This window comes from Strongylocentrotus purpuratus, unplaced genomic scaffold (genome assembly GCF_000002235.5).
Source record: "Strongylocentrotus purpuratus isolate Spur 01 unplaced genomic scaffold, Spur_5.0 spur5_contig_862, whole genome shotgun sequence".
In the NCBI taxonomy this organism is placed as follows: Eukaryota; Metazoa; Echinodermata; class Echinoidea; order Camarodonta; family Strongylocentrotidae; genus Strongylocentrotus; species Strongylocentrotus purpuratus.
This window is the reverse complement of record NW_022145571.1, coordinates 401,575-418,767: the sequence shown is the minus strand read 5'-3', so window position 1 is coordinate 418,767 and position 17,193 is coordinate 401,575. Positions and strand designations below refer to the sequence as shown.

At 35.4% G+C, this 17,193-nt stretch overlaps 1 protein-coding gene across 1 annotated transcript; it reads right to left on the bottom strand.

The window, feature by feature from the left end:
• Positions 1 to 802: 802 nt before the first annotated feature.
• On the bottom strand, positions 803 to 11,143 carry LOC115918269 (carboxypeptidase B-like). The gene is made up of 10 exons (XM_030972033.1): positions 11,047 to 11,143; positions 8,399 to 8,480; positions 7,276 to 7,497; positions 6,344 to 6,445; positions 5,883 to 5,987; positions 5,264 to 5,374; positions 4,320 to 4,410; positions 3,543 to 3,751; positions 2,221 to 2,305; positions 803 to 1,358 (listed from the first exon to the last, which is right to left on the bottom strand). The coding sequence occupies exons 1-10, from the start codon at positions 11,103 to 11,105 to the stop codon at positions 1,171 to 1,173; spliced, it is 1,254 nt and encodes a 417-aa protein (XP_030827893.1). The 5' UTR covers positions 11,106 to 11,143; the 3' UTR covers positions 803 to 1,170.
• Positions 11,144 to 17,193: the final 6,050 nt, after the last annotated feature.

The following is a 17,193-nucleotide window of genomic DNA, read 5'->3' as shown; positions in this document are numbered from 1 at the left end:
CAGATTTATACGGATATGAATATACTGGCCACAGTGGGTTCACCTTGGTAAAACCCTCGATATGTTTTGAATACATCTGTGATGGTTTAAATTATGATTATACCCTCTGCGATTAGGACTACAGTTTGAACACAGCATTGAAATAGCATTTTGAGTAATGTTTTCTTAAAAAACATGACATAAGAATTACAAAATCGGGCTTCAGCGTGCATACCGTAATATAATTGTCATAATGATGAAGTCGCTTCCCCCGTCCCCTATCATACATGGTATTGCTTTCTTGCAGACGAGACGAATGAATCGTTCATACGTGGCATATCAATATTACAAAGCCCAGCTATTAAATATGAGTATAACCCCTTATTTTGAATCGTTATCAATAATCCATCGATCATTTTGACATTATCTTATTTCAAGTTTGTGTCAGCCAAAGAAAAACTGCTAACAGGCTGGTCTTTTCTCATCGATGATTAGGAATATTTTTTGCGTCACGTTTTTAACACGTCTAGTTACAGAAAGGGAAGTTCGTGCATGTTATCTGTCATTTGGTATTACAGTTGTTTGAAATTGTTGAATTTCATAGGAGGGGCAATAACTTACATGTATTATTAATGTGTATCATCCATGAAACCAAGATAACGCTCTGAGTATTATCATCTTATTCTTCATTCCTTTATGTGTGTTTATTGGAATCTACACTTGAAATTAATATTTAAAAGACGCACAATGATACACCACTGCGTCACATTCATGTTCACCCTACATACACAAGAAAAACACAATTTTAACACAATGTAAGGATTTCAAATATATTTCTTTCTTTTTTCCGTTAACAATCATATACATTTACATATACACAACTGGGTATAATTAGTACGTCCTATGTTTGAACTAAGAATAAATGATGATATGATTATTTCATGCCAATGTTAGACCGATCCATTCAATAAACTCCAAGGAAACGTCATATGCGGTAGAGGCATCGAAATAATTCCTTCATAAGACGACATTAAATTATACAGTGCAGAGAGAGTGAGAGAGAGAAAGAGAGAGAGAGAGAGGGTAAATTTTTATGACATCTATTTTAATCTATGATCCGTTTCTTACAAGATTGCTACAGTCCAGATAAGTGTTTTTGAATATTGTGAGCAATGGTCGCTGAATGATCTACTAGTATTCGTCCGCCATATGTTTGCAGAGTGCCTTGACTGCTTCATATGTCTCCTGACCAGTCGGGATGATCTGGTTAGCAGGGAGCAGGAAGCCGTACCTTCCTGTATCCCTCAGCTCCACCACGTACGAGTACTTGGCCCCCAGAGTGGCGTAGCCCCAATCTTCACTACATCCAGAGGCGGCGTCTGGTAAATATTGAAGAAAGAAAAAAAAAGGGGGGGTCAATACAATTTTTGAATATTTAAAGGCTATTACACGCCTGTTGACTGACTTTCATTTGATTTGGAGATAAATTACAATATCATTTAAAACCAAATGTCGAAAACGTATTGTCAGAGTGTTGAGTGTTGAATGTCATGGTACTTTAAAAGGCCAAGTCGGTTACCAGTTGGTGGCTAGTCTTACGACTGTTTGTTAGTGATGTCACTAACGTAACCACAGTTTGCTACTTCTTAGGACTTTTCCCCTACTTGAAAGCTCGAAACATAAGTCCGATCCTAAGACAATAAACATTAATATTTCGGGAAAATTATTTATATACATGTATGTACACTTGTTTTAATTTATTTTCAAATCCAAAGGAAGACATTCTTTTAAAGTATGCTGTTGACTTGAGATCTTCAGGAAAATTCTACTTCACTCTTTTTTTTTAATTTATAAAGGTATTACGCCCTTGTTATAAAATTGTTTTTCTGGATAAGGAAGAAAGTTATATATTATCTTAAGGCTAGAGATAAACTTTATTTCTGTTACGATATCAGATTTTAGTTCTACCCGCTTGCGTGTCTTTCTTAATTATATTTCGTTAACTAGCTTCAAATGTATTTAAAAACTAACATGAACAAACATTAAAAATGGCGAAAAAGATGGATGCCCGATTCTGAGCTGCTTCTGCTGTTGCAAAGGCTCGATAAATATTCCCCGGCCTTTAAGTCTTCAGAATGCCTATTCGTATAAAATCTAAAAGTTTCATAATCTAAAGTAGAAATTAGTTTGAAATCTCCTAGGCTGGAGTATCAATAGATAGTTGTAATCATGGTAACTTACAGAGTGTCCTAGCAGACGGTCCATAGATATATTCGGTACCATACACACTCTGTAGAGCATTCACAGCCTTGGCTGCAGCCTCATCCTGTATACAAGAGATTGGTGTTACTATGTTAATATTGTTACTAGGTTAATAAATCATACAATACAATACTTATAATAATGATAATGATAATAAAAGCAAGAAAAGTAGAATTAATAAGAATGACAATAATAATGATAATAACAATTATAATATTTATAATATTATTATTATCATCATCATTATTAGTATAGTATTATTAAAATGTAACATTTTAATAATATTACTAATAATGATGATGATAATAATAATAATAATAATAACAATAATGACAATAATGACAATTATGATAATGATAATGATAATAATTTTCATTATACAATATGTTACAAAAATTGCTTATAGTACGATCGTAGCCGTGCAACATGTTCCATCGAAATTTCAGTGTTTTTTTTTAAATCGCCATTGTCATCAGCATGCAGCATATCGCCTTCATCACAAACAAGTAAACACATGAAATGTTACCTGCTGTCACATTATCATCACTAACGATCACAGTTGAACATGAACATTTCTTTACACAATTTGCTCGATCATTCTGATATATAGTCATTATCACCAAATTGCTGTCACTGTCATCGTGATAATCTTCATCATCATCATCACCAGCATCATCACAGTATAATCCTCATGTTCACCATCATCATCACAGTATAATCCTCATAATCACCACCATCATCACAGCATAATCCTCATGTTCACCAGCATCACCACATCATAACCTGCCTCATTTTAACAACCATTATCATGACCACGACCATGACGACAGCCATCATCATAACCACGATGTTCATTATAAACAAAAGTAGCACCATCACCGTCCATCCGTCTCCATCCTCCTCCTCCTCTTCCTCCTCCTCATCAATTTTTACGATCCAGCTCCATTATCATTAACATCATTATCATCTCTGTCTCCTTTGCCTATAATCATCATTATCTCAATTGCCATCAATATCCATCATCATCGTAATCATCATCACATTCAACATAATCATTGTCATGATGAAATTAATAGGAGTAGCATACTCATCAGTATTTTCACCTCCGTTCATCATAATCACCGTCACTCGTCCATCAATATCATCATCATCCGTCATTATTGTCATCATCATCATAATGATCAAGAGTCATCATCACCATTATCTCACCGTCAATCACCATACTCACTACCACCATCATCGTCATCATCGTCCTTCTTTGCGTCATACATCATCACAATTCCTAATCGTTAATTTCTTACGTGATCATCCATGTCATTTGGAAGGCGAGCTCTGGCCGTGTATGACCAGGGAGCAAGCCAGAGCTGAGAGTAACTATGGAAGTCGATGTAGCACACGAACTCCTGGTTAGCGTTCAGAAGGAAAGAGGAGGATCCAGCGATCTCGGGTTCAGAGAAAGCTCTAGGGCCTCGGTACGTGTCTGAGCAGGCACTGGTGCTGGCACCCTCGCCTGAAATTAAAAAGGACACATTGACTAACAGCATTGGTAATGTAGGGATTATATGTAACAATCAAACTGTTGATGAAATGGGCGGTTTGGTCAATAAGTTATCTGCGTAAAGTCTTTAATAGCACCAACCCCCCATTAATTTCTTGTGCAATCGTTTACCAAGTATTAACAGTATACCCTTATAATTTTTATTATTAAAAACACTACTCATACATATATAGGACAGATAAGTTAAACTTCGGGTAACGATAAACTAGAATAAGACAATAGAACATAAACTCTTTCTCTCACACACTTATTCTGTGCTTGAAGAGTTGTGTAAGTCATTATTCTTAATAATGCATATATTATGGCATAAGTACAGAAATTGAAATCGATCAGGGTAAACGAAAATAACTCCTAAACAAAAAAATAGAAAGAAAATGTTCATAACGATTTGCAAAAAGGGATAGTATTTAACTACATGTAGTTTGTATTTGGTAAAGATGTACCAATATAATTAGAGCAACAGAATTTATGAAATTAACATAGGTGACAAACTATCTGGCAATAGCCTATTTGTACGTACCTCCCCATTCATACTCATAGTTTCTGTTAGGATCTACTCCTCGGCAAACGCTACCGCTGTTAATAGATCGAGTCTTTCTCCACAAACGGTCCTGTAATATCATGAAAATAATTTGACACCATTATAAACGAAAATGTATTTATTTCATAAACAAGTTCGTGTCACTGTTTGAGGAACGCTATGCTACTGTTAATATTCTCTGATCTTGTTAGTTCATGCTTGATATATTGCCAATACAACATAATTTCATTTTTTTTGTCTAGAAAGGTCTTTTTGAGGGCCAAATGAATTATTGAAAAAACAAACCTGTTTAAACATTGCGTTTAAAGCCCGAGAGAGCTAATCTTTACACTGAATAAATCATGGACTTATGAATGAAGGGGGAATCAAAACGATTTCTCTTCCCCTTGAAAGAAGGACAGATCGTCCGACGCCTTGAGTACACGGGGTTTACAGGTTTACACTGCTTCTATCTATTATCATGTCAGAGGGCATCGAGAGCTATAATGCCAGAATCTCGGTCTTAGAATGACGAACCTTGTATTTAAGAGCATTGGAACGCCGCAGAACATAATTATAGTCATCATTATTATATTTTTTTCCAAACCCTCCGATGTGTAAGATGGAATAATGTTGCGCTCCGGATTCCGGTGCCTATGGTAGATAGAGTTTTTACACTTTCCTGATACACAATCTGTGCTCATATTCGAGGTAGCATTGATTCTGAAATGCCGAAAGTTTGCATTTGATTGCACTAAAAATTATCTGATTTATTTATCCATTACAATGATAAATATTGTAATGAAACTGATGCTATTTTCTCTATTTCTTGCAAAGAAGAAAACAGAAAAAAGAGGGAGAGGGCAAACTCGAGTATGCCCCCCTTGAAATTTTTGAGGGGCATCAGCCATCCCCCCCCCCCCGATTTGGTGGTCTATGCTTACACTAGTCCATGTATAAGAATATCCATCGACGTTGAGCGAGGGCACGATGTAGTAATCGAATTTGTCTAGGATCTCAGTCACATCGCTGTCAACACCGTAGTTCTCAAGCAGCTGTCAGGGGAAAGATAAAGTAGGGTCAGTTAAAACGAGGGTCAAACATAATGTTCGATCACATTATTTTGAAATGGATTGTTTTTAATTGAGCTGGCTTGTACTGAATGGGATTGAAGCAAATGGGCATAATGGTGTAATGAATTTCACTACATTATAGTTAACTTATTGTTTATATTTAAATGCAGCGAGACAAATTGGGTAATTTGAGGAACCAAAAGATATGAAAAAGGCTGTATCGCATCGAAGCGCACAGTGCATTTTAAGGAATAGATCCTGCCAGGGACCCAATTAACAGTGCTGAGCAACGCCTTAGAGAAAATGCCTTATAAACATACGCATCAATTGTTCATTTGAATTGAATTGAATCAGGTAAGTATTCGATCCCTAATCCTTTTGTTTCTATGTCTAGGAAGACTATTTCATGATGTAAAGATTTCAGAAGCCTTCCTTTTTTTAATAATGTGCTCTCATGATTGATTTTTACTTAATAAGGAACAATGCTTACAGACTTAGTAATGAACATGACAGTAGCTGGCGAAACCCACTCACGAGCGTGGATACCTCCCTGCCAGTAGACGGCCTTCTTTGTACCAACACCTCCAGTCATTATCTAGAAGGAAAAGAGAGGATGTGGAGGAAAATGTGATAAACTATTTGAGAGAGGAACAGAGAGATCTATGAAAGAAACGGTGAATAGAGAGAGAGAGAGAGAGAGAGATAGTGTGACGAACGGATTCACAGTTAGGAGGATAACATACATCTCGATAATAATGAACAAAAATAATAATGGATGTTCTTATTTATGGAGTTCATATTCATCTCGATCCTGCAAAGAACATGAGAAGACCTTATCAAGAGAAACATTATACATTTTTCCTCACATAAGTCGACTCGCGTATTTAAATTTGTTTAATGCTGACAAAAAGGCAAACTAAAAGTTGTAATCGTTAAGATGTTATTGCTTACCTTTACAGCATTGATAGGACGGCCTTCAGAAGACGTAGCGATCTGGAATTGTTGAGCAATGGCGCTGTGTGCGGCAGTGATCTCAAATACCCAAGCTTGGATCTATCAAACAAGTGAAAAAATAACAGTCAAAATAATCAGACCTAATAAATAAATTCATATGATAAAACAAAAACGACATTCAAACACCAGAAGATGATAGAAAATAATATTCATTTTAAAGTACAGCATTCATTGCTTTAGTATATGGTACAAATTGTTTACAATCATGAATTAAGATAAGAGAAGGACATTCCGTATACTTTAATTGGTAACACAGTAAGGAAGAAAACATTCGGCATCTATTCTGCTTTATAGATATACAGACTCTTGCCAATTGACATTTTACATCGTTTTCATCTGATTGGCATGTAATATTTTAATGTAGAAATCTATATCTAGTGTCTTGAACAAGTAGCAAGTTTGAAATTATTATACACTTGTCAATCTTTCCCTTTCGATACATAAATTGCTTAATTCTTTTTAAAATAAATTATGCTACTTTCACATTTTTAAGATAAACTTGAGTTCTGGTAAAACAGGAAAATGAATTCTCACAGAATCAAACGAAACTTCCACTGAATGTTCGAGATTACAAATAAATGTCATTTGCCAAACAATTTTGGTAGAAAATGTATCCTGGCTGGATAATGAGCATAGAAGGATGAGGAATTCAAGGTAAGTAGGCCAGACACCATTTGTGTAGTCCCATGTACTTCTTTCTGGGTGCAGTGCTTGTTACTTTACCAAGACTGGGCCATATTTATTATGATTTGATGACTCCAGAACCTTCTTTCACAATGCAATCGCATGACCAGAACTCAACTTTATCTTTAAGCTCTTCTTTTCCATTTCATTTTACTTAAATTGATTTCTCGTTAGGATAACTTCACCTCTTCGTATGTGTGGTAGACACTGTAATCGAAATCTGCCATGGTGTTGACATCATCGTCGGAGCGGGACTGCGAGTCGATCAAGGTCTGGACATCGTCGATCATGACAGAGTACTTGATCTGTTTGGCTTCCAGGATTTCCTTGAGGTCATCTTGGAAACGAGGTTGGACCACGATGTCGGTCGGCCGCTTGGTGGTCAGGGGTTGAGACCAGAAAGATATCTATGGAAGGAGGGGGAAATTAATTGATTAATACTCCGCATTCGCAACTAGGGGATTACATGATTAACCATCATAGCTTTACAGCAGGTACTTTTCTGTTTGGTAACAGGAATATCAACCCTATCCGAAATGACGCATTGTGCGAACAGTTTGATTACATCATTAAAAGTGTAAAAGTGTTCACGTTACACTCAGTGATCACATTGCAGTGCTTAAATTCACTTTGGTGCTTTCATCTTGTGATCATTTTTTTCTTCAATCTGTGATCTCACTTTGATGTTTATTTACTGTGATCACACTTGAATTTTAAATATTTTGATCAAACTGTGGTTTTCACAGTATATACTCTGTGATTACATTGCGGCGTTCACACTGTGGCTTGCACTCTGAGATTACACTAGTGATTAGTACCATGTGACCACACTGTGGTGTTCACACTCTCTAATCACACTGTGGTGCACACACACTGAGATCACACTAGTGATTAATACTATGTGACCACACTGTGGTATTCACGTACTCTGTTATCACGCTGTGGTGCTTGCACTCTGTGATCACACTGTGGTGCACACACTCTGTGATCACACTGTGGTGTTCACACTCTGTGATCACACTGTGGTATTCACACTCTCTACTCACATTATGGTGCACACACTTTGTGAACACGCTGTGGTGCATGCACTCTGAGATCATACTGTAGTGCACACACACTGTGATCACGCTGTGGTGCACACACTATGTGATCACCGTGTATTCACACTCTCTGATCTCATTATGGTACATGCGCACTGTGATCACACTGCGGCACGCACACTCTGTGATCCCACTGTGGTGTTCACACTTTGTGATCACACTGTGGTACACACACTCTGAGATCCCACCATGACCACTTGTTGCCTACCTTTCCTTCTAGTTCCTTTTGCAATGAGTTGAGGAAGTCAAGCTGAAGGTCATCCCGTGGCTCCACACGAAGAGCCTGGTATCTAATAGAAATGAAGAAAAAATGTGAATATCGAAAGAGAAAAAATGTCTCAGAACATTTATTTCTTATTATATATATTTCTTTTCAATTCAAAACAGTATTTCCAACTCATTCTAGAAAGCAAACAATGATATTATATATATATATATATATATATATATATATATATATATATATATATATATAATGATATGCATACAGAATAACATAGCGAAATACAAAAATAGAACAAATAATAAAAACAGACTACAAAAATACTTATATTACAAAACCAAGTAGGTTACTCAGAATCATTTACAGACGTGACAAATGCACAACAAATTCTAAAGAATGAAAAGAAAAGGAAGAGGACAGGATTTTGTGCGTAAAAGGCCTTAATTAGGCTTTTGAAAATCGCTCATACCAATTTCGCTTTTGCTTACTAATTTCAATAACGATATGATATAAATAATTGAGTAGCAGTTTAATAATATAATTCTTTAAGGCACAACGAAACAAAGCAATACACATAAATAGGACTAATAGAGATTATATGGGATATTCAAGAAATTCTATAATTACGGAACAGTAATTTTATCGATATCTTCTGACAATCTACTTATTTTATTAGAATTATCATACATTTCTTGTGTCATCATCCCGTTTACAATGATATTTTTTGTGTTCCCAGCGATGTCGGACTTAATGGTTTTCAAATATTTTGCTCCCGCCTCCCTTTGACATTTTGGAATACAGTTTTACAGTTTCCCCCTCAATAAATGCCTTAAATGTACTACAACTCTTTTGCTGTGTTTTCAAGCGTAATGCCATTTGGCTTTGATCAGTTTTTTTAAACATAATTATCATTGCTTAAATCCCACAGACATAGTTATAGATTATACAATATTAAAAAACATCCATTAAATAAATGCTGATCATGGGGAGCCAAGTGAAACAGTCATCATTGTCACGAATTGCTTCCATGGGCAAAACCATTCCCAACATCGATTTCGAGAACAAACCATTTGGTACATTTAATTTCTTTTGAGAATCACTATTGTGCTTGAGATTTCAAGTGTTGCTCTTTTCGCTTCGTACAACTTATTTCCTCTATTGCTCCTCGTCTGTGGAATTCCCTCCCATCGTCTATTCGCGAAATTGACAACCTGAACCACTTCAAAGCTTCACTCAAGACTCACATCTTCCTTCAGACATTTAAATGCTAATTTTATTGGAGGAGCTCGCGCCTTTGAATGTTTTTTGAGACAGATATATTATGGCGCCATACAAATGCTGTGAATCATCATCATCATTTAAGACACATTTCTGCAAGGATTTTAAAAACAAATATGTTTGAAGTCGAATATAGATGAAGGAAAACTAAATTTTTCTGGGGGGGGGGGGAATCTGGGCAGAAGTGTGTCTTAGATGACATCGTCTTTCACATTATGATGCAGTTTAAGTGAAATTTGCCATCAAATTTGGGGCGAATTTGGGGCTCCCAACGCTTTAGAGGGGCTTTAAAGGTGAAATTCAAAGAAGATCACAAATATGTCAACTAATGTATCACTAGAAACTGGTAAGCTAACAGATGGCCATCGGACAAGTTTTAGGTCAACTACATATCGGGTGATTTATAAAAAATAAAAATACAACCACCTCCATAGCAGCTGGGATATACGAGAGATTCGCCGGAAACATAACGATGTTTTAATGACGTCACTATATGGACCAACACTGCCCAAGCAGACGACATCCCATAGAGAATGAACATAATTTCAAAGCTATTATTTCTCAAATTATAATGAGTTTAGTGTATATAAATGTAATGGCATGTCAAACCATTCAAAAGGGGATATGACCCGATTCTGATAACTAAAATCTTTTGCTTGTAAATACACAGGATAGGGGTTAATTAACAATCAAAGAAACCAGACTTTCAAATTGAAAAGCCCCGGAATGATATTAAGGAAGGCATTTGTTCCCTCTTAAACCGCCGAACATACCCCGGTGTGTGCAGCTGAATATACAATGGCGTCTTATTTTGTTTACAAGCAACAGATTCCTTTATTTTTGTGTCGCTGCATTTGTCATCAAAATAAAACCATGCGCGGGGTTTAGAGTGAGGCAATAGATTATACATTTAGCCTGACGGTAGTGAAGTAAGAGAAAGAACTCAAGAGAAGATGAAAACATAGGCACTGAAAATGTGTGAGATGTCATGGGACATCGTCTGCTTGTGCAAGTCAAGTCCATACTGTGATCTCACACATCTCAGCAGCGTTCGGAGAGCTCTTCAGGTGCTATGCCGGGGCCGTATTTAAGCGTTTTGTAATTTATAATAATCATTACTTCGAATGTTTCCAAGCATTGAATTTTGATAAACTTGTCGAATCAAAGTTTCAACTTTGCAATAATGAAAATAAAGTTAGTTTTTAAAATCAATAAATATCTACTTTAATGAAAACTGGTTACAATGACTTTTTGTTAACATATATCTTTTTTTAATAGTCCTTTTAGCAAAGTTTGAGAGGTAATGAAGTAACCCTCACAATGAACGAAAGTTTAGTGATTATTTAGAGACTCACCCATCATATCGTACGGCTGAAGCCGCAGCAACGAGAGCAACAAGAATAAACAGCTTCATCTTGAAGAACCTATCGTCCGGTTTCCCACAAGAACAACAATTTGAATCTTTTATATGGATTTCATTGACTCATTTATATTTCATTATCTAACGCTATCTTAATCACAGGACGATTATAATGACATGCCTGCTTTAAAAATAATACTAAGCGGATCAATAACCGCAGGTTAAATACGTAAGCAAACTGTGAAGACAGCTTATCAGTTTGCGATTGAAATGCTATTTTATGATATATCATCAATATTCTCTATTATAACGAGAAAGCGGGCCTGTACGACGCGCATGTGGTCAGGTTCTAAATAATGTTGGCTAAAGTCACTAAAAATAGTATCTTTTTCTGGGGGGGGGGTGTGAAAGTATACTGAAGTTTACATCAGCACCTGAGTGCATGTATATGGAAGTCATGGATTCGAGCATTGCTCGGAACCTAGGTTTGTTAATTACCCATTGACCGATGAACCGGTATGCAATATAAGTATTACATTCTTTTAAGTTGCATCTCGAGCTCCATATGGACATTATAGACAGAGTCAAGTACTGATCATGTAACTAAATTGTAGAAACCATCCGGAAGCAATTTGGAAACATTGACGAAGCAGTAAAATAAGAATTGATAAATACTGTTAGGTTTTCGTAGGATTAACATGAGAATAAATGTACTCATTCTTGCTCAAAATAACATAGATTCCACATGAAGGTATATGTGACTACACAAACAAGAGGAATACAAGTTTTTGTCTCGTCATATTTCCTCAATGAGATTTTTTGAAGGAGTAATCTTTCAGGGGACATTTCCTCTGTGAATTTCTTCCAAACAGACATCAAACATGTCAAAGAAATGGGAAAGTTCAAAAATTATTATTCATCTTACGCAATACTCATATTTATCTTCTGTGTTTATTCAGATATTGGTCGAACTTTCACTAAATTGTTTCTTTCATTTTTCTGATTTTCTGATCAGGGTGGACTTCCCTTTTTACTTCAAGGAGTTACAGCCCATCCATTTATTTATATCATTAATACAAGTCCCAAACTTTCGAATAATACCAATGACATTTGTTTGGGTAGGTAACATTATGTATACACTTAGTTATCATCTGCAGAACAATGACAATTAAAAGAGTGACATTGCAAAGTCTGTTTTAGACCACTTAAATAAATTGAAAAGAGAATGACATTTTCCGGTACCGATCGGTGGTAATAATAATAATAATACTCAGTTTTTATATAGCGCTTATCAGAATCACTAAGCGCTTCCAAACTTGGAGATTATTACCCCGGCTTTAGCTGTAAATAGGCCTCTGAAGATGCGTTTTGCTACCTTGCTCTCTCTGTCTCTCTGTCTCTCTCTATCTGTCTCTCTGTCTCTCTCTATCTATCTATCTATCTATCTATCTATCCCTATCTATCTAACTATTTTTCTTACAACAATATATTATAAGGAATATTTCTCAAACATATCTTTCTTGCAACTATATATACGGATATTGAATAAATGGAAATACATAGCTCCTAAGGATTATTCTTTCCTCAAAATATTGTGGTTTTGATTAATTTCGTCGTGTTTACTATACGAATAACAAAAAGAAGACACTAAGGATATTCCAAGCATGAGGGAGGGAGATCAGAGAAGAAACACCGGTAGAAATAAAGTGAGGTGGCCATACAATTACAGAGGAGAGGGTATTGGACGAGGCACAGAGGGGCAGAAATAAAGGAAGCGAGATAATAGATTGAGGTATATATATATATATATATATATATATATATATATATATATATATTTATATATATATATAGGGAGAGAGATAGAGATAGAGAGAGAGAGAGAGAGAGAGAGAGAGAGAGAGGAGGGGGTAGAAGAAGAAAAAGAAGGGGGACAGAAAGGTTCATGTGGAGGAAGATAAAGAGCGCTACAAGGCAGAGACTGTGAAAAGAAAAAGGGAGAAAGATATTAAAATAGGAAAACAAAAATCAGCTATTATAGCGAATTGTGCAGGCAAATACAATAAGAAGGGACAAAAAGTTCCCTGAGATATAAGGCGGATTCACGAAAATATCTCCGAAATATTCGTACATGTACATGGATAGAAAATGTATATGATTATGGTTATAGCAGTGGGTTATGATTATTGATATGATTATTGAGTATGGTATTGCCTTTGGTTATGGGGTTATAATCAGCCAGCACATCTTCCATACATCTTTACCCCAGAGACAAATGTTTGACTTAGAGGATCATCCAAGGGAGTCCATGTTTGATGGGAATGATGCAGATGTTATTCTATCCAGGTAAGCTTTTAAATGAGGATCGTGCACATCGCATAATCTTAATCTCACTAAATCAATACAAAATAGACTATGATTAGGGGATGTTGATAGTCATTTACTAACATATGCTCTAAATCGCAGAAGATATTGACCTGGCCACACGTATTGAATTGAGGGCCGTGTGCAACTCTGAACACTTTACGTCAAAGGACAACAAATAGAAAGGAGGGGTTTAGCTGCCACTGATCTACAAAACCAAGATATAACATCTCGAAAGCAATTCAACACAATTAGTATGTGGTCTTTTTTGTATTTCTCCTACATTACTTTTCTTAATTTCATAATTAGCCTCTGAATAGTTTCACTAGTCTTAGTGGTTGTATGATTATGATTATGATTTATTATCTTCAATATTATGATTATTACGATCATTAAAATTATTCTCATTATTATTATTATCGTCATAATTGTTATCATTATTATTATTATTTCGGAACATACAATTTCGGAGATGTACTCTCAAAACTTTGTTGTGATCACCTCTTGATGTAGAAACTGGCTGCACTTTTAAAGAAGAATAAAAATGTACATATTATGTTCTAATGAAGCCTTCTCTAACCGTCCGATCAATCCAACCCACCGAGTATTCACTATAGCGTACGTTCATTGTAGGTTTTGTATTGGTTTGTATCACATTCCATATAGCAAGATTGCCTCATACATAAGATTTACCAAGGGAATGCATAATAAAACAAAGATAGAGACGAAACATGCTTTTCCGCCATAGAAATAATTGTTCATGAATCAAAATCTGTGTGATCACTTCTAAAAAATGGTTTATTGTAGTAAATGGGAACTGTTAATTATCATGAACTATGTCTCTCAAAGCAGTCATTATTACTATACTATCCTGTCAACTAATGAAATCAATTAGTCAATCAATCAATCAATATAACATTGTCATGAGGTTATGTGAGCGCCAAATTATGATTGATTCTATATTTACCAAACGCTTCAACTCGTTCAAAATACGACATTTAAAAGCTTTGTTTGTTTGTTAATTCTGCTTTGATATGTAATACAAATTGTTAATCGTTCTATAAAGATCAATTTGCAAAAAGGTTCATGAAACCATCGTGCAATGATTATGTGAAAACAATTATTTTCTATCTTACAAGGGTCCCGGACAAGGGTCCATGTATGAGAATATCAATCGACGTTGAGCGAGGGTACCCGGGGAGGGTACGATGTAAGAATTGAATGTATCTAGGATCTCAGTCACATGATCACTATCAACACCGTAGTTCCCCAGTAGCTGTCAGTGAACACAATGTTCCATCACAAAATTAAAATTGCCTTGTAACTTTTTTCCTCAGACTTTTATTCATATCTTTCCTCATCTTTTGGTCAACAACTCACACTATCTTGACTATATTAGCAGGGTGTATTTTCCCTCTTAATCCTCTATTCAGTTTTCATATCAGAATAAGATATAGGACCTATACAATCATTTTGAAAGTAATGTCTCAGAAAAAGTATGGGCAGATACAAACAACAAAATAGTGCATTAGAGTAAAGTGAATGAAGGACCATACATGTACCATGATGTTATGTTAAACCAGTTTTTCTCATGATGATTTGTTTTTAATTGAATAAAGAACTCTCATAATTGAGTTTAATTGAAATAAGGAACAGTTTTTACAGACTTGGTGATGAACATTACAGTAGCTGATGAGATCCATTCAATAACATAGCATCTGAACGTTTTTTTAATAATTAATTGAAATATTATTCAATCTATACATATTCTTTACCCCTCCATGTTTTCAAAAACAAAAGTTTGACTTGGAGGTTGATCGAAATCCACCACGATTGGTGGTAATGACGCAGATGTTATTTCATCAAGCTCAGCTTACATTGGAGAATAGTGCATGACCCATAATCTTTATCTCACCAAATCAATACAAAATAGATTGTCAAAAAGGTATTGAAATACGTCATGTAGTATCACAAAATATGTTTACGTCTGCCAATGACTTGAGGGCCGCGTGCAACACTTAACTTAGCCAATTAGGCCTATATGTAAAAAAAATAAAAAATACCATTACACGAGGCCTAATAAAAATGAATAACCAACTGTAATGTCTCAGTGTGAGAATGATATTAGTCTTAGAATAACAAAAAATATACTGTTTGTTATGAGGTATTTGGGTACTTTAATTTTAATATGATATAACATAAAGTGTTCAGCTCAGAAGGGTTTATGGGGCCGTGTGCAATGTAGGTGCTGAATGCAAAACTCTGTGACCTTTGTTCATCATTATATACACTGAATTGAAGACGCCACGTCATATTTTTGGACAAAAAGATAAAATTCTGTTTTTAGCGTAAACGTTGACAGTGTTTGTATTGCGGTTGGTATAAATGATAAATGGAAAAACGTAACGATACAAAATTAATTTACATGTAGAACTACAAGTTAATATATCACCTTCTTAAGTAATCGAAACGGAATTCCCATTTAAGATATACAGTGGGAGACAGGACAGGGAGAGACAGACAGGGGCACAGCCCCCCACCCCCCCCCCCCCCCCAAGATTGAAGTGATATTTCATTGTTTGTTGGTTTGATTTTTGTGTCCTCATTTGTTTTAATTTTCACATTATGTTTGGTTAATTTTTGTTTTGGTTTGTTCTGTTTTTGCTTGATCGACCTGGAATTTTCGGACGTCAGTTGTGCTCCTCAAGCTGAAGAAAAGTCGAATTTTCAAACTCAATTCGTGCGATTTGGTGTAAATTTTTTGCCAGGAATTGATTTTTTGGGGTCATGTTATTCGAAAGAATAGTTTGGAAAATCTTGCACTGACTGGAAGAATCGAGGGGGAGGAGGAGTTGGGGTAGAAGGAGGACTCTGTGGATGAGTAGCTCAAGGAGTGGGATTTCTGAAAATGGAATTGATCTTGGGGAGAATGAATTACTTCATAGAATATGGGACAGAGAGTTGTGGCACTCCATGGTCGCCAACGTCTCAGCACATCCCCTCTCAGACACTCTTACACATATGAACACACGCACACACACACACACACACACATCTCTAACCCCACACAAATCAGCCCAAGTCAATCAAAAACGACATGAACATCATTCTTTTCAAATATGATCATAAGCAAATGCTAAATAGAGCTTTTTATTGCAACTTTTGAGTAATAACAGAAAAACTTTTATCATAAACCTAACTCTAAAATATATAAGCACAAATAAAAATTGCATATAATCTGCTGTAGTTAATAATTCATGCCATACGCTATCTAATGAAGCATATTATTCATGATAAATTAGTACTGTCAAAATTGACATATGGTGGAGGCCAAAGTTCTTTGAAATTTGTAGTATAATTTTAAAAAAAATTGTACAAACACTAATTAGGCAATTTATACGTATATAATTTTTTGCTTTACTAATTCTAGATATTATAAATGATTATAATACAAATAACGCAAAAATCAAAAACTTTACATCAAATTTGATAGAAATGCTCAAAGGTTGATATATATACACATAATTAAATAATGCACCAATGATCCAGTAGTAGCATAAATAGACAGTAATTGAAAACCACTTGTATTGTGACTCAATGAATGTCATGAATACAAAATACATCATAATTGTACATCCACAGGTTATATCAGCTACAAATTCAATTGAGCCACCATACCACTACTTCCTGTAAAAATGAAGTCATCATTGAATGAATGTGATAGATTGAAGTTAAAGAATCTACAATCCCAGCGCAAGATATTTTCTAGTATTTAACT

Excerpts from the sequence above, each read along its gene's own strand:
- LOC115918269 (XM_030972033.1), bottom strand. The coding sequence starts at position 11,105 with ATGAAGCTGTTTATTCTTGTTGCTCTCGTTGCTGCGGCTTCAGCCGTA. Across the intron at positions 7,498-8,398 it reads AAAAGGAACTAGAAGGAAAG|ATATCTTTCTGGTCTCAACC; the intron begins GTAGGCAACAAG and ends CTCCTTCCATAG. Across the intron at positions 2,306-3,542 it reads CAAATGACATGGATGATCAC|GATGAGGCTGCAGCCAAGGC; the intron begins GTAAGAAATTAA and ends TCTTGTATACAG.